At 40.3% G+C, this 23,584-nt stretch overlaps 1 protein-coding gene across 6 annotated transcripts in view; it reads left to right on the top strand.

Annotated features, from left to right (window-relative positions):
* DENND1B (DENN domain containing 1B) overlaps positions 1 to 23,324 on the top strand; it is a 170,023-nt gene extending 146,699 nt beyond the window's left edge. For 4 of the 6 annotated variants that reach the window (XM_074317075.1, XM_074317073.1, XM_074317078.1 and 1 more), the window contains 5 exons: positions 3,633 to 3,689; positions 4,537 to 4,644; positions 19,890 to 19,969; positions 20,906 to 21,122; positions 22,688 to 23,324. In XM_074317075.1, the coding sequence (XP_074173176.1) occupies positions 3,633 to 3,689; positions 4,537 to 4,644; positions 19,890 to 19,969; positions 20,906 to 21,122; positions 22,688 to 23,236 (1,011 nt within the window). In that variant the 3' untranslated portion in view covers positions 23,237 to 23,324. The remainder of the gene's footprint in view (positions 1 to 3,632; positions 3,690 to 4,536; positions 4,645 to 19,889; positions 19,970 to 20,905; positions 21,123 to 22,687) is intronic. The other 2 variants (XM_074317076.1, XM_074317074.1) reach the window with 1 other exon arrangement.
* Positions 23,325 to 23,584: the final 260 nt, after the last annotated feature.

Below are 23,584 nucleotides of genomic sequence, written 5' to 3'. Positions count from 1 at the left end.
AGATACAGAGAACAAATTGATGGTTGCCAGATGGGAGGGGGTTGGAGATCTGGGTGAAAAAGGTGAAGGGATGAAGGAGTACAAATGGCAGTTACAAAATAGTCACGGGATGTAAAGTACATCATAGGGAATATAGAGAATAATATTGTAATAACTATATATGGTGTCAGATGGGTACTGGACTTATTGGGGCGATCACTTCATAAGTTATATAAATGTCTAATCACTGTGCTGTGCACCTGAAACTAATATAACATTGCATGTCAACTGTAATTGAAAAATAAATTTAAAAAATGAAATAATTTGATATATAAGAATAAAAAACATGCAGTGTCCAAATCTGAACTATTTGAAGCTTCATCATAAAGTAAAAGTAAGAAGAGATAATCGTTTTGCCTTGGAAACATCCAGCCTCTGTCTTCATTTGGCTGTTCTGTGGCTTTGCTACTCAGGAAATGTCTTCCAATCGATCACTATCTCACTGTAATATTGGTGGTTTGATTTTTGAAGCTATTTTAATTTTTCACAATAAAATAGAACATAGCTGCCATATGAAAATCAAACTAATGTTGAACCTCATTTCTCACATTCATTTCAGACCCTAGAACGGTTTCACAGTCAAGTGCCTTTATTTTATTCCTTGACCGAAATTTCAAAGTTTTTCTTAAGGCTTAGAGAAGCGGTATTGTATTATTTTGCTAAATTTATGTTTTTCTCCTTAATTTCACTCATATCTTCCATAAAACCACAGAGATAAAGCAAACATGTTCAAAAGCCCCATCGTTTATTTAAATGTTTATCCTTTTAATCAGTAGATATTTTATTTTAAATCCTTCTCTGCAGAACAGTAAAATGTTACCAATTTAAAAGTTCTGTTCTTTGGAAGATTATCCTCTAAATTAATTTCAGGAAGACTAAGGTCTTCAGAATATAGTTCATGCTTTTCTCATTTATTTTGTGATTATGTCATACATGAATCAAGAGGGTTGGGGCAAGTTCTCCCTAAAACTCATCTTTGCAGACTGCTCATATTCTGAAATATGAACTCTGAAATTCCTTCTTTGAGCACAAATTTCTCTGAACAAAACTCCCAATTTTTCTTTAGCTAGTAAAGGAAATTAATTTACCTTGTTTTTCTTTAGATAGTAAATTTTTAAAAACTGGGAACCATGTTTTCAACTGTTTCATTCCTTCAACAAATTATTTGCGTACCTGTCATGAATTTGGCTTTGTCCTGTTTATTGGAGTTAGAACGGGGAGCACGCCAGGCACTGTGGGTAACAGCCACTGTCACTGTTCGTGCATTGTCATCACCTTGCTCTGTGCTTTGGACGCTCCGCAAGCACTGAGTGTGTGTTTGTTGAAGGAAACAATGACCTAGTCCTATACTTAGAACCTTTTTCCTGTGCGTTCTGTGCTTGTTTTCTATGCTTATAAGGACCATAAAGGACACTAGAGTTGACATACATACTCACTTATAAATCTAAACATAATAGCAAAGTGAATACATATTTGATTTTGCTATAAGATTTTCTAAGTCAACTTTCTTTGTTAAGTCTTTGCATTTGAAATTATTAGCCAAAGCCATTTGCTGGTGCTTTTCTGTAGAGAATACTTGTTTGTTGGTAAGTTTCAACTTGGTAAGTTGAAAAGGATCGAGAGAAGCTAAACCCCATCTTCCAGAGAGTCTGAAAGGGGCCAGTGGAGGAAGTAGGGAACCAGATGTTTAAATGAGTCAGCACGTGGATTACAGACTGTGACTGATACTCAGTTCAAGTCTATACACAAAGGAGCCCGGAGGAAGACTAGTGTGCATCAGGTGGGTTTGGAAAGAGCAGAGGGTATTCAGGTAAACTAGCGTATAGTCCAAATGTGAGTAAAGATGGGTGCGAATTCTAGGAGATGGGCACAGGAACATTTTAAAAAAATTATTCATGTGTACGTAATGGGAGTGTAGGAATTAATATAGGACGCTTTGAATAGATTCAGTGGCTTTACCAATCAGAAAAATAATGAATGAAAATGCTTTATTGATGCTAAAGAACCATGCAAATTTAGTGTTATCTGGCTTCTTAGGTTATCTTCTACTCTGTGTGACAAATAGAAAGCTCTGGGGAGCTGGACGAAATGGAAGGTTTTTATAGGCAGAAGGGGATGGGGAAAAAGAACAGATCACTGCATCTTTCTTTGGGACATGGAAGGGGGTCTGTCAGGTAATTACCTCATTACTGCTGCCCAGGAAATTCCAGATTGACTGGTCTAAGATTCCATTCCTGAGAGACGCTGAAACTGCAGTTAGGTTAGGTATTAATTCTTGAGTTGGTTTAGCACAAGTAACTCCATTTTGGACTTGTCTGTCTGTCTGTCTGTCTCCCTCCCTCCCTCCCTCCCTCCCTCCCTCCCTCCCTCCCTCCCTCCCTCCCTCTCTCCGCCCCCCTCCCTCCCTCCCTCTCTCTCTCTTCCTTCCTCTCTTCTCAGCAACAGGAAAGAAATAAAATCCTTCCCCTCAATGAACTTGGGAAGACATGTATTTACTATTCCTGGGAGTAACTTGGGAAAGCAGCATGTTTTGGTAGAAGAAGCAAGGCCTATGGAGTTGGAAAGTCTCGAGGCTGCATCCCTTAGTTCCCATGGCTGTAGAATGAGACGCTCAAAGCCTTTTCTTTTGTGAGGCTTAGATTCAGTGAATGTATTTTAAAAACTTTAGTTCCTCCTTCTCCCTTGAGATGGGAAGAAATTGGATTTAGGAATTAATTAGACCAGATTTGAACCTAGGCTGTGCAGACTTACCCCTCTGAGTCACTTTCCTTATTTGTAAATGTAATAATAACAGTACCAACTTCATAGAGCTGTTGGAGTGATTAAATGGGATAATGCCTGCTAGGTGCCCAGCAACAAATACTGAGGACACACAAAATGACCCTAAATTTCTTTTCTGTTTCACTCTGGCCACCTTGAGTAGGAATAGCCAGTGGAACGCAGGCTAAGGCTTTTATGAAAGCCCCCAGTTGTCTTTAGTTAGGTTGTACCCACGGGAATCACAGCAGGACCTGAGAGGCTCAAATGCAGGTGCCAGATTCACGATGAAACATGTGACAGTCTTTAAATTGTTAGATGACTTTCTATTTTTGCCGGAAAAACTATATATGAAATAACCACAACATTAACATAGCTCTGCTAATAAAAACTGGTGTCTGCCTGGAAAAGCACTTGGATGAAGGTTTGTCAAGTTGCTGTGTTTCTTAAAGTCCAGACATTCGCCTAAATGACCTGCTGCTGTGGTGCGCCTTCTCTTTTCCTTCCCCTGTTGGTCACTATTTCACATTAAGACTGGGCCTTAGTAATCTGGTCGACTCTTGCATTTTTATGTAGTTTAGGAGGCAGGATACGCTAAATATCAGTCTCTGTATGATATTTGTGCACAAGTGGAGACTAGTCATGCATTTCACCAACTAATGTAGGTATGAAAGTAAGTGGTATGGTGTCCCTGAAAATAGTTTTAGATTATAATTTGTTCCATTTCTAAATAATATGAACAGTTAGCAATTTTCATGAAATGAGATCTCGTTTACTGATTCTTTAAATGGTAATAGAAGCATGCTGAGCCAGACACTTGTGTTATCATTTTCTAGGCAAAAAGTCACGCCAAGCAGGGAATAAAGGAAGTGAAGAGTAAGCTGAAACACAAGGTGCGTCTCGTTCTCCTTCCTTTTACCTTGATTCTTGCATTAGTTTGAATCTTATACTTTACAGATCACATGAGATTTACGTTTTTAATGACTTTTGAAATATGCTTAGCTCTACGTTCAAGAATGTATTTTTCATAACAAGCCCTCTGGCAACTCTCTGCCATTCTAGATGCATCCACTGAGGAATCTCTTTGTTGTTTGCATATTTTATCACAGAACTACAGAGAGCTTCAAAGATGCTTTAACAGGATGTATGTTTTCATAAAGTTAATTGCCTTGATATCACAATTGAAATTCTTCCTTCAAGCAGAGAATCTTTTAAAAAAAAATGATTTTTGGTGCAGAATTAAGCCACAGATGTCATCATTTGGTTTTATAGGCTCGTTCCAATAGTAGCTCCCTTAAATTGAAGCGTGTTATTAACTTACAAAAGTTTGTGTTTGAGGATGTGTATTTGAATTTATGAATATTGCATGTACATGAATATTTATGTGTATGTGTTTTTGATTTGAGTACATGTTACATCTTGGCAGATTTTGTTATGTTTTGAATTTCTACCTTTGGAGAAAAAAATACTACTTAAAACTTCCATTGTGGTGATGGATAGTAAATGATCTTCATATAAATTTTATTCAAGTTATTCAAAATAGTGAAAGATTATTTTGGAAATTATTAATTCATAACATAGAGAAATGCATTATTTTCCTAAGTAGGTTCTTTTAAGCTTATACCTGAAGTGTTATTTTGTTATTTGCATCTGTACCAGACACTTTGTTGGTTAATCAAATAACTTCAGTAATCAAAGGAGTATTTAAAAATAATTACTTGTATATTTCTTCACGTGCAGGAAAATGAAGAAGATTGCAGGGCCTGTTCTGGTTCCGCACAGTATACACCCGTGTACACATCACACAGTGAAAAGGGAGGGAACCAGGAGAAGCGTAAGCTCACCCAGGTAAGGTTGGTTATTCACCATGTGTCTCCAAGTCCTAACATTAGGTAATCCCTATTCTTTAGGAATAATTTTGGCCCCATTAATTTTTATCATCTATTAAGAAAATGTACAGTTCTGGCCCAGGAGCTGAGTAGGTGGCCTCTGAGGAGACTGACGTTATATCCAGATATCACCTCCACACGCTTTTAAGTCACGTCTCACAGAGCTCACAGTCCAGTGAGCGGTGAGAGAATTAAACAGGCGATTGCCATAGAGTGCGGAAGAGTTTGGTGATGACAAAAATAAAATGAAACTCATACATGGGACTTTGACCATCAGAATACTCTGTAGAAATTCAAATATGAAGTAATAAATGCTCCCTTTTTCTAAAGTTAGATACTTTATTTGCTATAAATATTTAAAGCTTCTGCTTATGTGCTGATGCTATTTAAAAATATTGTCCTAGGGTAGGAGAGTGTTCAGAATTATAGCTACATGTGTCTCTGATTTTGCATCATAAGTATGTGTCTGAAGGTTTTAATGAAGTAACATTTATATACGCCAAATCATGTTTTAAACGGCCCAAGGAAACTCACTTTTAAAAAGATCTCGCGAGTGGATTGTAGTTACAAAATTATAGAACTGGAAGCAGTTGCACAGCTTCGTTTATTACAGTCACAAAGTTCCCAGATGAGGAAGCTGATGGCCAAGTGGTCATGTCACTTACCTACGTCTGAGGATGAGTTAGTGACAGAGTGGACGAGAGCCCACGTGTCCTGCTCAGTGCTGCTGGAGGGGCAGACGCTGCGGGGTCTGCAGAGAGATGGCCCTAAAACGCTTGCAGGTGTGTTTGGGAATGGGCGAGGACCACAAGGCTGCACAGGAACCCAGCCTGTACAGAGAAAGCCAGTCATTCAGCCGTCCGGCACCTGCTCTGCCTTAGGTGCTATTCTAGGCATTCTGGGAAAATCTCTGCCTTCGTGAGACTCTTTTATAACACACTGTATGCCTTCTCTGTGGCTTACCCATTTATTCAGCTTACATTTTCAAATGTCAGTGTTGCTGAATTGCAGCACATTGGCAGGGAATGCTGGCTATCTGAACCAAAGTAAGCCTTTCAATAAAATAATTATTCCACAAGTGCAGAAACCTTTTCTGGCTACCACTGTTAACTGGAAAACATTTATTAACTGGTAGACTATTGATGGATTTGCAATCAATTTCTCAATTTTTCTCCTATTTCTAGAATGTTCAATTCCTGTCTGTCTCTAGCTTTAACATCTTAAAAACTTTTGCCAACTATTTACTGCCTTACTATTGGAGCATTTTGGCTATATTTACCGTGGTGACTAGGTTTTCATGGGAAGTAAACGTGTCTTCTTACTCCTGTCTCTCCCAGTATAATATTAGGGTGTGAGCACATTAAGATTTTCAATTAAATATGTAGCATTTCTAGGAATAAATGTGATTAAAGACAGAAACTACATAACAATAAATACGTCAGAGACTAATGTTTATTAGTTTGTTTATATTCTACCTATTTCCAAAATTAAATTGACATCTTAGAAATCAAACATTAGTGTCATTTAATTTAGATTAAGATTTCAGGCAGAGAGAAAGTAAGCGTGTGTAGGAAGCAAAGGCCCATTCCCTTGATTAGCAGTTTCAAGAAGAGAAAAGCACAGCTCCCATGATTCATACACACAGATTTAAAACAATCAGGTTTTCAGGAGGTGACAGCATGGCAGGAAATGCGCTAGGACTGTGGAGCCTCTGGTGAATTCAGTGTTTGGAGAACTTATACCTGGTGGAGGTGCCTGGTGGAGACAAGGTTCCTGAGTCAGGAGCAGACATTCAGTTCTCTTTACTGGCCGGATCTGCTGTTTGCAATATTCAGGTTCATTAATCCCTCTTGAAGACAGCTTGGTTTCCTAGCTGTTGCCTTTGCTTTTACATGGGAGTGAAGTACTTTTTTAAAAATTAAAAAGAGTAGCAGAAGACATCACCATAGAACACAATCCTTAAAGTGAAACAAAAAAAAAGTTTCATCATCTGGGTACTGTAAAAAAGAACAAATACCAAAATGTCTGTTGCCTTAAGCCGGTGTGCCATGACTTAGCTTGTCTTTGGACTAGTGAATCCACACCTATTCCCCAACAAATAGCAATTTGTGTGTCAGTCTGCTAATTAGTATGGTTATTTCCCGTTGTGTTGATGAGGCTTAAATAAATGTCAAGGGTACAGCCATGAAGATCTCCCAATTAGGCTCCCCATTTGTAACACCCAGCCCCTCTCCCTTTTATGTGAAGATGACAGTTCTAGCAGCAGCCCAGCCTAACAGGACTCCAGGGAAGTCTCCTCCTCTGGTTTATTGAAAACAGGGCCGCTTGGGCCCAGGGGGAATATGCCGCTGGCCACGGGGCAGCACAGTTTTCATCTTGGCGGTGTGCCTGCCTTCTTGCATCAGCTCTATTTTAGAACAAAATACTGTAGACTTGGTGAACCATGTTTAGACTAGGTCTGTCATCTAAGATGTACTTGTGAAAATCTACTGGAAGTTCTAAGAATGAAAAATTCCTTTAAATAACAGGTACAATTGATAGTAGGAATCTAAGATACTGCTCCGTATGAAATCATATTAGCCATCCTTATTCTAGTAATAACTGTAATGTGTGTACCCGTGTGTCTGCATCACACACACACACACACACACACACACACACACACACACACACGGGCACACCCCCTAGGCTGGGAAACTGCAGGGGGAGCTTAGCTGGATTACAAGTCAGTGTTAACAGATGGATGGCCCTGAGCAGGAGAATCTAGTGAGGTGGGGGCTGAAGCTTTTCCTCCCTGAGCCTTATTAAAACCCTGGCACACATCACTCTTAACTATTTCGTGTCTGGGACCAATAGCAACCCACTCAGACTTCTTTTCAGTGTATCTAATTATGTGAAAGCCGCATGAGAAAATGTGAATGGGAGGTTATTTTTCCGCTTGTGACGTGATAGAGAGCAGTGCCCTGTTGGTGAATGCCCACACTTGGAACGCAGTCAAGGCTTGAGCCCACATACGGTGTTTACAAAGACAAATATGTTTCACAGGCAGAATTCCTACTAATAAGACCAAGGACTAGTAAATTCGCGGTCATTTCTTCTATTTTTAAAGTATATTCACATAGAGACTCATAGTTTGAGGTGCAGGTCTCTTTTGAATGCATAAGTAAGGAAGATGTTTACACCATAAAATATGGTCTATGTGATTTTCCGTTTTTTACCCATTATATAAGGTAATCATATGCACACTTCAAATGCAACTTGGCTATATTTTTGAGTCCTTATGTATTTATTGGTTATAAATCATCCTAATGGATTTGTGGAATACAGCACAAGAGCAGTGAGCTCATTTTGTAATTGATGAGTAATGTAATTTCATCTTTAAAGGATGTCCTTATAAGTTATATATGCTTTTTTGGCATGTAGAGACTTGCAAGTAAGTTATTTCAAAGCCACATTTTGGTTGAACGGGGACTTAAATCCCAGTATATAAGCTTGTCTTAAAACATATCAGCAATCAGATGGTTTACATTTTACATTTACTAGATGCCATATTTTAAAATGCTGCCAATGAAATTAATTTTCTGTGAAATGTATAAGAAAGATAAAAATTTAGGTTCTATAAATGACCCAGTCCCTAAACATAATGAGTGGTGGTGTCTTCACACCTGCTAGGACACGGATTGTAGTACTGTGTTTATGATACACTTTTCTTCATTGGAATTCAGGGGCTGGTGTTTCTTGCTCAGGTGACATAATGGATTTCAGAAAATGGCACACTTGTTAGAAATCTTTGGAAGAATAGTCCATTGAGTGGCTTTACTTTATTGGCCAAGAAAGAAATGGAATAGTCATTTATTTGCGGAGGGAAGTAGCCACTCGCTTTTTCTGACAAAGAAAAAAAGTGATTGAAAATCTCGAGAAAGATCATTGTGACCTGGAGGGAGGCAGGAGAAACGTGTGTATGAAGGAAGAGGCCCCGATAACAGGAAAGAATACTTAGTATAAATTTTACGAAAAACAAAAATAAGTTTAACCAAATCACGATAAGCAAAAAATGCTTCATTTTTTATTTTTAGCACTTTGTTTAATTTGGCTCAGAATTGAAAATACTGTTATTATGATCAAGCTAAAATGTTCAATTAAAGTGATAAGGAAATCTATTAGAGTTTCAAACGATAAAAACTTTTTGAAATGTTTTAGGCGAATATGTTTCTATTAAAAGATGCCCACAAAAAATGCTGCCTAAATGAAAACACATTTTAACTCTCTGTCCCAAAGTCACTTTTTCACACAGCGTGTCTTTAGTCTAATTTATACTAATATCACTAATTTTTAAAGTTGATCTCTTAAGCCCAGTTTGAAAAATATGGGTACCATATTGTTAATTTTAAAGGATGTTGTTTTTTTTCTCTGTTTTTCTGTTGAAATAATATTAATTTCCAACATGTCAAATATGATTATAGTTCAATCTGTGCCCTGCAAGCCCCCACCCCCAAAATTCAGTTATGGGTTACAAGGATGCCCTCTAGTGGGCATTATATAAAACTTTCACACGAAAAATTTATAATTATAAAATTTACCTTTCAGAGTAGTCTTTTTTAGAAACACAATAGAATACACATTGAGACATTGATATTGTCATAAATTGTTCAAGAACAGTATTCTTTCAAAGAAAAAAATTCAAAACCAACTCTTCCTTTCAGTAACTGACTTCAGTTTAAAAATGTTTAGCTCTGCTGAATAATATCAAGTATGTTAAAAAGACGTAATGGAAGATAGAGTCTCACTTATGTGAACATGTTCACTACATATTATGGGATATTTTTAGGTTAAAATGTACCTTTTTAATGTTATAACTTCACTCTTGAAATTTATTGCCACAATGGTTGTCATTTATTACAAAGTCTTGAAACAAAACCAAAAGTGCTCAGTTTTTCCATTTAATAAATATAATGGATATTACCATTCTAGACTTTACATCAGTAATCACGTCACTAATATTTTTCCTCACTCGTTACTGTTCTGTTTGACCTTGTGAGAGTTTTTCCCCGTTACCTCCTTAATTATTTCAGAGGCTTTGGGCGAAATTAACAACCGCTCTCTCTATTCCCATAGTACCCAATTTTTATAGATAAATTCTTATTTTTCTTGCAGGCATCCTGGGATACAGAAATGATGATTTTTCTTCCTGTTTTATGTATAGAACTGCTTTTAGGGTTGGTCAGAGAGCAGTGTCGGTGTTGATGGAAGGGAAAGCGTCTTCTCTTTGCAGGGGTTACTGCTGCTGCCAATTAGTGTTCCTTAAGAGAGGAATTGCCAGGAATACCGATAGATACCTAACTGCCAGAGTGTGATAGAATCTTATTATCATTTGAACTGGATTTATATCTACTACACATTATTGTATTTCCTGGTAAAGAACAGAGGATATTAGAATAATACGTAAATACCTCTCACAAGTCAGTGGTACCCCATGCCAGTTACAGAACAGGACTGCTGTGTGGGCAGCCCTCGCGTGTGCTTTTACTGGTTTTTTCCTAACATTTGAGTATAATACTGGTAATTTCACAGAAGTCGATTTCCTCCTTGCCTTTATCAGTGCCTCTGACATTTGTAAGATAACGCTTTTGAAACCAAAATATAATTGCAATTTCTGTTCAAAGATTCTTGCCACATTCAACCCGAAACCATTTAAGACTCTCTCCACATGTACACGCATATCTATGCTTATGATATAGTGAAATGGCTATCCGAAAAATAAAACCCAGCTGTAATTATTTTACAAATCAGATATTTTCCTCCTAAGTTATTTAGCTTTTGCAAACATAGTTTATTAACGTGTTTGGAAATAATATGGTTCTGTTAATCAGTGCTGACTTTTTAATTGTTTATCCCAGCTGGGGAAGTCATCATTACATCAGTAGTGAAAGGAACCAAATTCTATGATTTACTGAAAATACAGTGGACTCGTTATATACTAAGAAATCTTTGTAAATGTTGAAATGTCGAAACCCTGTCAGCAAAAATGAAATTGCAAATAGTTTGCCGTTTATCAAAGGATTACTCGTTTATTTATTTGGCTTTGAGAATAATATTTTATTGGTCTTACGCAACTTCTTGTACGTATGCTGATCAATAATCTCAGCAATGAAAAGTTGCTGTGAGCACTTTGTCAAAATTTGCTTTATCAAATATTAAAGAAGAGAAAAACATAATGAAACAATGTGTTAATATCTAAATGTTTATATCTAACGTAATTTCATTAACAGTCTTAAAAGTTGGCCCAAACGTATTTACAATTCACAGCTATACTGCGTATAAACACAGGAAGAGCGAGACCTCCTGCGAGTACGTGGCCTTCTTTCCACCCGCTAACTCCCTGCAGTGAGTCTGTTAGAATGACTGTCCGATAGGTTTTCATACGGTCTGCTCCACAGTGGAGAAATGAAGTCTAAAGTACTGTGTTTCTAGGGTGATTTTGATACAGTATTTGGCCAAACTAAACTCCTTAAAGGAAGTCTGAGCTACTTAAAGGAAATTTCCCAACATAAGTAAAGGGCACCATGAAGGGATCAGTCCTGATTTCAAATATTCTGTTCTAAAATCTAATAAGGAGATTACTTTAATTCTAGGATAGTCGCCTACTTCATATTAATTAAAATGAGCTTCCACCAGTGCAGTAAGTGCTGCAACGTGGACCAAACGGAGAGTCTATCTAGTTCAGTTCAACCCAAACTACCTGATATCTACTGTGTGCTGTTTTACGAATTTCAATGTCCTGTACCTCCTCTGAACACTACTATGTGCTAGATCTGCTTTCAAGACTATTTGCCTCCTCTTACCTCACTAAGGACCATCATTTACAAATTCAGAAAGACTTTCCTTCATTGACCTTTGTATTTACTCTTTTCTTTTCACTTCTAACATCACCACCACCATTAAATAGAAAGACCCCATGTGGGAGCGTAACAGTCTTAAACTTTGGAATATAACAAACCTGGGCCAGGATTACCAGCTGGGCCACTTGCATGGTATTTGAACTTGAGCAACTTTCTTTTCCTCTCTAAGCCTCTCAGCTTTCACATGTATAAAACGATGACAATTGTGTCCCCCACCCCCAGAGTTGTTGTGGAGATTAGTTACGTAGTGATAGAATTGGTCCTTCCAACACTCACTAGAAGTTGAATAAATATTGGTTATTATTTCTATCCTGTCAGCTACAACAGTAACCTCCACAGAAATTGAATGAATGCCCCATGTGTTAGGGGGGCAGAATGAATTAGGCCAGTAGTACCTTCAGCTCTTGGATGCTCTGCTCTGTTTTACTTTTTCTTTTTTTCCTATTTCTGTAAAAAATGCCATTGGAATATTAATAGGGATTGCATTGAATCAATGGATGGCTTTGGATAGGATAGACATTTTCACAATCTTAAGTCTTCGAATCCATGAACACAGATATCTTTCCATTTATTTGTGTCTTCTTCAGTTTCTTTCATCAGTGTGCTAAAGTTTTTGTTGTATAGGTCTTGCACTTCCTTGGTTACATGTATTTCTAAGTACGTGTTTTATTGCTTTTGATGCTGTTGTAGGTGAGATTGTTGTCTTTACTCCTTTTCCCGAGTGTTCATTGGTGGTAGAAACACCATTTTGGATAGTTTCCATTGACCTGTTTTGAAGTTCACCAGTTTTTTCTTCAGTCTGCTGATGAGCCCATCAAAAGAATTCTTCCTTTTTTATATCATGTTTTCTTTTTATTTCTGTTGTTCAACTTGACTCTTTTGAATGGATTCCCTCTCTGTTTATGTATATTGTCCATCTTTGGATTTGTTTTCCTTACCTTACTTTATGTCTGGTAGCCTTTGAGGGCTGGGCCCCAGGTGTAGAAAAGCAGCCCAGAATAAGTTAAACAGTAGTTTAGCCCACGGCTCTTCTTCTGTAATGCTGTTAGTACAAGAGGTTGAGCGCATCACAGGTGGAACTGGTTTGGGTTTTGTCGTTGATACCGTCACCTGCAGTCGCCGCTATTGTTGTTAGGGTGGAGAGCTTCTAGTGGAGGTGCTAGAAGATCTTCTTCAGTGTTCCTCCTTCACCCTCAGCCACCAGCAGGCCCTGTACCCCTGAGCTGCTGCGGGGTCCTTCTCAATGTTTTTGTCCCTCCCCCAGCTTCCCTGGCACTTCTGTTGTTGGCTACTTGGTCGTAGCCTTAGGGGTTTTCTGTGCTCTGCTCCACTTTCAGGCATCGCAGGGTAGAGCTTTCCCAACACCGCCCCCGCACCCCCACTTCCCATGGCAGGTAACTTTCCTTGTATCTGTGATTGGTCTCAGGGAACTGGACGGCCACCTGCCCCTCCCCGGTGGTGGCAAACTTCTGCTCGGTGTCAAGGTAGGACCCTGGTCCTCCCTAAACTAGAGAATTCGTGCTTCCGCATTTCCTCCGGTGGTTTTGGTGTTGAGTTTGCTGATCATCGGCAGCCGCTTAAAGCTTTTGTTGTATATAAATGTTCTTAAAGGTAAGTGGGGCTGCGTGCCCTCCTGCAGCAGCCGTCTCCTCCTGCAGGCCTGTCATCTCATCTGCTTGTGCATATTGTCCCTCTTCTCAGTCCCCATCTTGTCCCCAGTCTTTCTCTGTAGCACGGGCTAGTGCAGTTGCCTGATGCAGTGAATGAAATGATAGGCTTGTGTCTGTGGGAAAGAACCTGTGCGTGCAAACTCTCCTTGTCTCTGAGACGGCCGGCTACTGCAGACGGACATGTCGGTCCGGACTGGTCTCCCAGACGATTGCCTTTGAGCAGATTGCTTCCCTGCCTTCTGTGCCAGCTGCTTAGCTCCTCGTGCTTTCCATGGGTGCAGTAGACCCTGCCCCTTATCTCTTGTTGGAGGGGCGTGGAACTCCACGGAATCCAGTTGACTTGGTTGCCTCACAACTCAGCTGTCTGATAGCTTCAAGAAAAAATATGGTTTGGTTTTTTAGATTATCCAGCTTTTTCTCATTGTTGGGATGGGAGTTGCCGTTCTTTTGCTGCTTTGTGCATTCTCAATGGAAGTGGAATTAGAAGCAAATGAATTAAAAGATAGAGTTCTTGGTCTCAAGGACTCGGTAAGACAGGCGTGCACTTCAAATGAAACACTACCTTTCTGAGAGCCCTTGTCGGATGACAGCTGAGTGGAGGGAACACAGTGAGTAACGCTGACAATACCACGAGATCGCCGTGCCCTGGGGGAGTTGGTAAAGGGTCCTTGGATGGACATGTGTGGCCCTCTCCAGAGCCTGCCCTCCTGAACTAGCCCCACCCAGCGCTCTCCTGCTCAGAAGTAGAATTTTGATGCTTCTGTAAAATCTTGTTTTCTGGTTTACTAATGACACCCTTCATCAGTGGAGCCCACCAGACTTCATCGAACACTTGTGTGCTTCCTCCTTCCAGGCCCTCCTTTGCCCTGACAGGAGGGCCTGATCTCAGTCCCTCCGGAAACACGCCTTAGTCTCTTCACCTGCCATCCCACCTGCTTGGCACGTCAGCATTCTTGATCCTTGTGTAACCTCTACCTGCTTTAAAAATGAGGTTAAACCTTGATGTTTTAAGAAAATTTTTCTCAGGTTGATTCTCAGACATTTATTCTGTGAGAGTCTCTTGGGACTTCCTTATTTAGTGTAATTGTAATGAAGAGTCCTAGCCAGGGAGTCGGAATGCCTGGCCTAGTGCCCTAGCTCTGTCACTAATTGTCTAGCGTTGCCCCAGACACTTCACTTTGTTGACGTTTTGGTTCTTTAACATGTAAAATAAGGAAACTGTTCACCAAAATTTGTAGTAGATACTTACTGAAATAAAGTATTATCTATAAAACCTCTAACACACTAAACCAAATCACTCATGAGTAGGTCGCCTAACGTGTGCTTCAGTTCCCAGTGATAAAAACGACAACACACGTGCTTTTAAAGGTCTTTTCCAAATTGTTAACTGCCATGTATTTTTAAGGCGTTGCCATTATGATTCTATATAGCCATGTTTCTTTAATTTATTTTCATAGTTCATGCAGGTATATATATATATATATATATATATATATATATATATATATATATATATATATATATATATATATTTTGTCCTAGGCTGTAAGCTCAGGGGTTTGCTGTAGACTTTGAGTAAGCAAGGTAACATTTCTTAGTTACTGAGGGCCTCAGTTACTTCAACTCGAAAATGGACACAGTAGCACAGAATACCTACTTTTAAAACATTCATCTATTGCGTCTTAATTTTATTAATTCTAAAAACTTATATTTTCCCATTCCTCGGCTTATATCCCTTATTTTCCCCACCCCCAACCCCCTTTTGAATTTAAATGTACCCAGCACTTTGCCATCTTAGTATCTGTCTGCCATCTAGTGACAAAAATGGTGACTGCTAGAACAGCAGGCTCCTCGCGCCTGGGGAACATTGTCCCTGTTCCACCGTCTGATACGCTCTCTACAAACATCATAGTGAAAAGAGAGGAAACATTTATCTTTGCTCCTTGTACCTAAACCAAACTTACTTCCTGAAGCCTCTTCAGACATAGAGTTCGATGGTTTGTGACGCGGGTCTTTGCCTCTTTATTCTTTTGGTGAGGTTCGTTATGGTTTTTCCTTCCTATGAAATGCTTTTCCTTCTCGTGTTTACCAGCCCATTTTCCTGGTTTCATTCAACGTTTGGCTGTAGCTTGAGCTTCTCTAATAGGATATCTTCTCTTAATAAATTTCGTTCCATACTGATAACCATTCTTTTGTATTAATTTAGTATTCTTTCAGATCTTAGTAAGCATCCCTGGCTATATAGTGCTCACTGCCAAAATTATATGAACTGTCACATATACTAGATGTGTGCTTTACTTCACAATTATCTGTTTAGAGTCTAGTAGAGGCTGATGGAGGATGTGTGACATCCAGCTCCCGTCTTGTTTTTAGTTCTTTGTATAGAAGGATGTAAAACTCTACAAAACTCTGCTTCTTTTGTTTCTTTTGTTTTCGATGCCTTTTGCATCAAAAAGATGTTGTGTGTGTGTGTGTGTGTGTGTGTGTGTGTGTGTGTACGCGTATGTAGTATTGGCTCCCAAGAGAGCTGCAAATGCTGAGTTATTTACTAATTTGCACCTGGTTACTAGTGAGATGGCCTCTGGTTACTAGTGAGGTGACCATTGCTAATGCTGTAGCTGCAGCAGCTTCTAAACGTCCTTATTCGAGCCCTGAACTACCATTATTTATGGTATGTAATTGCAGTTCTATATTGTTAATATTGTTGGTCTGATGCCTGAACCTACTTGTTAGGAATATTACTATTTGGCTTTAGTCAGGATCCGTAGTAATACTCATTTACATAAGCTTTCATCTATGATCAAAAAGTTTGACTTCAATTACCTTCATATCATGAGGAATAAGTTTATATTTATAGCTGCTTTATTGTATTCAGTACATCGTCAGTCTCACCATGTATTTTTTTCATCGTTTTCTTTTCTCTCGTATGCCTCACAGCTCGTGTGCAACACGCATAGAGTAGCTGTTTAATGGATGTTTGTGGAATGAAGAGATTACAAGACTTTTTATGTGGCTACTACTTTACTTTCAAGGAATATGCAGTAACAGTTTTCACTGGGTGCTCAAATATTTGTTGAAGGAAAGAAGAAAAGACTTCTTGTTACTGTCCATTGTCAGGCCTGCAAGTCGGGGTGGGTGCCCAGCCTGTAGCTCCTACCGCTTTCTCATCTCCATTCGTTCCTGCTGGTCTCTGACCCTCCCCCACTTCCTCGGACCCTCCAGCCCTTTGTCTTCTTAATGTACATCTTCCCTCTAGTGGTCAAAGGAGTAACTGCAAGGTTAACGCACTCAGAGAACCTTGTGCGCCCGCAGTCGTCTGTCGCTCCATCATCTTTGCCCCATCGTTCCCAGCACAGGACCTCCGCACGTTTTGTTCCTTCTTGTCATCACCTACTTAATACCTACTCACCTTTCAGAGCCGTCCGAACGTCTTCAGGGAAGGGCTTCCTCCCCGTGACCTCTCTGATTAGGTCAGACTCCTCAGAGCAATCCGAGTTTCGGACAAGTTACTGCAATCCTAACTGTGTGCTGAGTTTATGATTATTCAATTTCATCCATGTTTCATTTACTAGAACATCATCTTCATGAGGGCAAAGGGCCCTGTTCTCGAGGTCATCATTCCCCCCGAGCATGTGGCTCAGTGCCTGGCACACAGCAGGCATTTCTGTGTCTCTGTTGAGTGACTGAATGAATGAACGCTCTTGCACACTGATAATGCCGTCAGTCGGCAGAGTCTGCAGTTAGCATTATCTGCATCGTGCATTTTCGTAGGAGTGTTCAATTCGTTTAGATGCTCAACAGAAACTACCTGCTCTCTGTGGAGGTCTTCATTTATTCCGCAAACGTTAACTGCCTACTTTAAAGGATAGTTTTATATTAAAGGCTAAGATTATAACGCCCTTATTTTATTTGGCTCATCAGCCAATGAGGGAACCAGTGAATTATAAAAAACGGACACAGGATAATCCAAAGAACAGACGCCTCGACCGTCAGGACACTGAAATGTACATGCTCACAGGTCCCCAAACCACCAGTACCCACACCAGAGGAACCGCATGTCCACGGGACAGAACCGACTAGTGCACCCGTGGACAAGAAGCGTTTGCATGGCCGTCGGTCCTCCACAAGTCAGCGTCAGGGCTATGCACGGTGCAGACCTCTAGCTTCAGACGTGGTGTGGACCCCACGTGGAGAGCGCGCAGGCAGGAAGGGCATAGGCAGAGCCCTTGGCGAATATGCAGCGTGGTCAGCAGCACAGCAGCCTGTGCTGGCCACGGTGTTTGCCAAACACGGAGGTTGCTCACCAGCGGAGGAGAACCCTCTGGAAGCTTCACACAGGAGACGTTTGAGTCAAACACTGAAGGGAAAGTGGGAGTTTTCCACTAGTGGAGAAAGAGAAGGGAAATTCTGAAAGAGGGAGCCTGTGTGCAGGGAGTACAGGTCATTTGCTGTGGCAAGAGGACTGGGGGCGGCCAGTCACACGTGCGGAGAGGAACAGGACGTCAAACCAAAAAGCTGGGTCTTGACCGGGTTTGGGTGGGAGTCTCATTAATGCCAAGACCTCTGACCTTTGTCTTAAAGGAAAACAATGCTTTTAATCAAAGCAATAAAATGACCAGCTACGAGGGTTTTAAAAAAGTAACACATTGAGGTATATTCTGACAAATGCATATTTAGGTTTTGAAAATCAAATGGTATGATGATGATTTGACAGATGGAGAGACATCCTCTTGATGAATTTCAGTTGTATGTTTTTATTTCATGTCTATTGTGAGATATTTTGATAGTTGATCGAGATGTTTGTATTTCATTTGGCCGAAACATCACATGTGCATTTTTATGAATATTATCTACCGAAATATGGTGTTACTTAAGTGCATTTATTAACCTCCAAGTTGGATTTGATTGCTAATGTCAATATCCGTCAAACCAATAACAGACCAAAGGATTTTGCCTGAGATTGTAAAAATCAGTTGTTACGCCAAGGACTTAAAATATGGAACTTTTTTTCCTGTGAGTTAAGTATTAACTGTGATATCTTATTTCCTAAAATGTTAATCATGTTTTAAAATATCGGAATTTGAAAAGCTTGAATTTTATAATTAGAAGAGCCTGTTGGCTCAGTTCATGGACACCCAGAAAATGTCATTACAACCTGTTCACTCTTTCAAATATTGGCAGTAGCAAAAAACAGTGTGACAATCTTGTTTCTTGTGGGAGTAAATTAAAGAAAGCTGGCTATTATTAGTACTCTGATCAGAAGGAAAAGAAAAAGTCTTTCCCCCGTTTTCACAAAAATGTATGGGAAAAGCTACACACGTTTCAAAATACAGAAAAGAAAAGCTTAAATAATAGCACAAAGCAAATACACAGGCAGTGGGAGGCCGGCTTACCTGTGACGTCAGCTGATTTTCAGGTGCAGACCATGTCACATCATTTAGCAGAACTTTGAAAAAATATAAGGTTGTTTTTCCTGGAAATCACCTTATTTTTCCCTTTGTCTCAATTTCTTTACTATGTTGACTGCTTGTGGCTGTATCTCTCAATTTATTTCATAATCTCCCTTTTACAAAAGGCATCCATTCCCACATATAGGCCAGATTATGACCCACTTGGTGCTTATTCCAGGATAAAAATTCAGGATAAAAATATCTTATTTCATAGATAAAAATTTATGATGAAAGCGTTTCTTGACCCTCAGAAACTTTCCCATTGTACACCTCTTACTGTGAGATTTCTATCCAGGTCTGAGACAGAAGGACACTTTTCTCTGAATGCGTACAATACACCCAAGTCACTCTGCTAGCACTGGCCTGTTTACTCTTGTTTCAGTTAGAAAGACGGGAAGACGTGCGCTCCCTCCCTAAAGCTCAGTCAGTTGGATTAAACGTGTGATTATTTGCTATCTTTATGGTGTGTGTTGAGATTGCTTTTCTCGTTCTTAGTCATTTCCATGTCAGTTTCTGTCTAGGTTAGTGACAGGTTTCCAGCCCTGGCTCATGTGTGGGCTGTGAGTCCAGATAAAGGTGTGTTCTGATCGGCTGTGGTTAGCATGCTGAAGAACTCACTGTATGTGGTCTGCAGTCTAAGCTTCTTTGCTACCTGTTACCCAGAAAGACCTCTGTTTACACGACTGTGACCAGGTCTTTTGCCCAGTGTTGGGGGTTCTGGATGTGGTGGCAAGGATCCTTTATCCCCCTGGAAGCACTGTCCCCAAGCCCCAGTCTACCAGAAGCAGTGACGCAGAGGGAATCTGGGCTGCTATGCGCTCTGAAGCTGGTGATGCTTTTGTTAAATAAGCTGCTGCTTTCCTCTATCTTGAGTGTGGATCAAATTGTAAGTCAAGTATTCCGAACAGGGAGTGACGGTTGGGTGATTGTACCCAGGTGCATACCTACTCACTCCAGTGATTGGGTTTTTGGTAGTTTTCAGGTATGAGGAAGTGTGGCGATAAATAGTGTCTGATTCCCTCCCCTCGTCCTGCCCAGCTTGTCACGTTATCGGGTAGCACTGAAAAACCCTGAAGGCATATTCTTTTAAAGGGTTCCTTAGCAAATAACATTGTTCCTTTAAAATTTAGGAGAGAGTCTCATTTTCACTGCTAATGCCACTTTATTGTGAACTCCCGTCTGCAGGCGCACTTACAGAGGTCTCTGAAGAGTGTCGATGGTGCTGTGTATGATGACGACGCCGACGCCATGGAGAGAGCCAGCAGGTCAGTCAGCGGTTTGCCGTCCTACTGAGCAAGTGGCTTCATGGCGGAAGTTTTAGGTTCCAAAAGACTTTTCAGTGTGCACTCCTAGAGGTCAGATTTTGCCGGTTACACTGTTTGTACTTCAGCGAAAGGCACCCAATTCTCGCTGGAGTCTCATGGGGGATAAATCTTGAGATGTGAAAGCAGACAGACCTGAAGTATCTTGTTCTTGGAAAGCCGTGATGTCTGCAGAAATGTCAAGTAGCTTGCAGAGGGCATGGAAGCCCAGCCAGGCCACGCTGCTGCCCTCCTGCTGGGGACGGCGGGTTGAGGGGCAGGAACAGGGGCGGTAGCCAGCTGAAGCCACTCACTCAGGGAGGGGAAGGACTTACGTCTACGGTGATAGCAGAGGAGCGAAGTGTAATACAAAGTGTTAAAAATTAATTCTAATATAAAACAAGGGAAATAATAGCATGTGTTTAATTTCTCAACAATTTTAAGATAGATGGGGATGACAAATGGACATTCTCTTTTTCTTCATTAAGTCTGTCTTTGTATAAAGGAACGTGCATTCTTCTCTAAGATAAGTGAATGACTAAAAGGAAAACCACGTAGAAACAGTGAATGTGAACGTGGATATCGCAAACTTTCCAAGTATTCAACCTACTATTTCTAGGGCCAGTGTCCCACATCGCACAAAATTAGACCGTGTGACAGCTCTGCCCCATGTCCTGGTTGATTCAAGTACCAAAGACTTTCTGTCTGTTCTTAATGCAGACTCAGAATTTCCAGTATTTGAATTGGCACACACATCACTACAAAGAATTTGGCCATGAACCAGTTGTCCGTTTTCCTGTTGTTCCACTGAAATGTCACTTTCATATAAGTGGTGAGCGGTTGCTTCCATGGAGCATATGTGGTTCTGTAGCCACCGGTACCTGTTCTGTTTTTCTGCAGGTTGTCATCTGAAGATGGTGAAGAAGCCTCTGCCTATTTTTACGAAAGTGACGATTCTGTTGAAACCAGAGTGAAGGCTCCTTACTCAGGTGGAATGGACTTACTCGGAGAGATTCTGGATACTCTGAGCACACACAGCTCAGATCAAGGAAAGCTGGCGGCAGCCAAGAGCTTGGATTTCTTTAGATCAATGGACGACATTGATTACAAACCTACGGTCAGCTGATTTTCCAATTATAAAGTTAAATGGAAACATTCTTACCTGTGCTGCGATTGTCTGATGTAATCTCAGTCTGTAGAAGCTTTTAACCTCTAATAGCTACATGTCAAAACTTCAAAAATATAACAATTAATCATTAAGAATTATTTATAACAACAAAATTTTCATGTTTCCCCTTTTATTTATCCAGTTCTTATGGTTATTGTCATTAATTGAAATTATTTTGTCCAGCCGTAATATTTTCTGACAATCCAATTTTATAGTTGTCTTTTCTGGAGAATTTTTTAGATGTGAAATGTTCCCACTTGTTTTTTCTATTTTTCCTGAATCTTCAAAAAATTGTTTTACTAAATGTAGTAATTTAAGTAACTTTTTATTGCATTGCCTCAAAGATGAACACTATTTTAGACAAGCTGAGCTGCATGGCAATACTGTTCCAATGGCCGGGAATTCCAGAACTTGCGTTGGTTACATACTCTAGATGCCTATTGGGTTTTTTTGGCCAATCCTTTTTATTTCACTTTATTTTCAGCTTTATTGAAGTATAATGACAAATAGAATGACAAATGACGTGAGCTTTACAACTTGATGTTTTCGTATCTGTACACAGGCGAACTGATCACAATCAAGGCAGTTAGTGTGTCCATCACCTCACATGGTCACCGTTTTCTTCTCCTTTCTTTCTTTCTTTTTTTTTTTGAGGTGAGAGCACGTAAGACCCACACTCTTAGCCAATTTCAAGTGCACAGTGCAGTGTTGGGAACTGTAGTCGCCATGCTGTACGTTAGGTCCCCAGAATTATTCTTCTTGCATAACTGCAATTTTGTACCCTTTAACCAATGTCTCCCCATTTCTCCCACCACCCCACCACCCCCAGACAACCCCCATTCTACTCTTTAGTTGAGCCTATTTTAGATTCCACATAGAAATGAGATCATGTAGTTTATCTCCCTTACCAGGTCTTCCATGTGTATCTATGTTATCTCCACTGGAAGAAGTTTCATCTTTATCAGGCTGAATAATATTCCATCATGTGTCAACACCACAATTTCTTTATCCATTCATCCATCGGTGGACACTTAGGTCATTTCCACTGTTGTGACTCGGCTACAGTGAACACAGGGTACAGCTGTGTCTTCAACATACTTACTCCATTTCCTTTGGAGACATACCCAGGGATGGCTGGGCCATGTGATGATTCTCTTTTAATTTTTTGAGGAATCTCCACACTGTTTTCCATAGTGGCCACACCAATTTATATTCCCACCGACAGTGCATGAGGTTTTTCCCTTTCTCCACTGCCTCACCAACACTCATAAACTATTTGAATTTTGGAGGTGACAGTTGCAAGGACATGGAAACTAAAGTCCATCTCAATTCATGACTGTACATAGAGCCATTTGGATGTATCCACAATTAACTGTCAATGCTGTATTTCCTCTGGAGGGAATTTCAAGTACCCAGCATTGAAAGATCCTGATTTCAAAATGGGGGAAAAGTACTGCCAAAGTAATGCTATCATTTCATTAACCTTTTTCTGAATTTGTCGTTTCCGCTTTCAGAAGAAGTCCAATGCACCTAGTGAGAATAACCTGGTCCTCCTTGGTAGCGGTTCCGGTGATCAAGCCGAGTGGCATCTTGGGCAAGATGACAGTGCCCTCCACGGCAGACACCTCCCTCCGTCCCCCAGGAAGCGGGTCTCCTCTAGTGGTTTAGCAGATTCTCTGTTTATCCTGAAAGAGGAAAACAGTGACAGACCCCTCAGTGCTACCAACCTGAGCGGGCCGACAGTAGCGGAAAAGCCAGCTCCCACTTCGGGCTTGGATTTCCAGCCAGCTTTGACTGAAGTTTCCCAAACCGAAAAAGGAACAACAGAAAAGAAGGAAACACTAAGCCAGGTTTCAGATGACCTGCTTATCTCCGGCCTCGGGCGATGTCCATCGACTTCCGTTCCTTGGGAGAAAGAAGGGAAAGAAGCCAAGGGGCCTGCAGAGGGTGTTGGACTGCTCAGCGAGGTAGTGTCATTGTGTCACATTACATCTGCCTTCCAACAAGACTTAAACATTTCAGAAGAAAACACAAGTGGAAACCAAGCTCCAGTCAACAATTAAGAGTCCGTCCTTTGCATCCAAGCTTCTATGGAGACATTTTAAGATTCCATGTAATTGATATAGTAAACAATCATTGTAGGAATGGCAACTCTTGCTACTGTCTAAACATTATTTTTCATTTGGAGCATCACTCGCTCGTCTCGTTGGTATATATGATCCATTGATTTTTAAGTATAAAGCTAATTCTACTGTGCTCTTAAACCAGGTACTAGTTTGTACGTCTGTTGAAAGTATCTATTGCACATGATTTCCCAGTGTTCGGTGCTTGATGCTACGCATCTTATTTAAACTAGTATGCCGCTGTAACCCTGGCACATCACTAGTAGCTGCTGTACTAATCTGGTTGAG

This window comes from Rhinolophus sinicus, linkage group LG12 (assembly GCF_036562045.2).
Source record: "Rhinolophus sinicus isolate RSC01 linkage group LG12, ASM3656204v1, whole genome shotgun sequence".
Classification (NCBI taxonomy): domain Eukaryota; kingdom Metazoa; phylum Chordata; class Mammalia; order Chiroptera; family Rhinolophidae; genus Rhinolophus; species Rhinolophus sinicus.
This window is presented reverse-complemented; position numbering and strand designations above follow the sequence as displayed.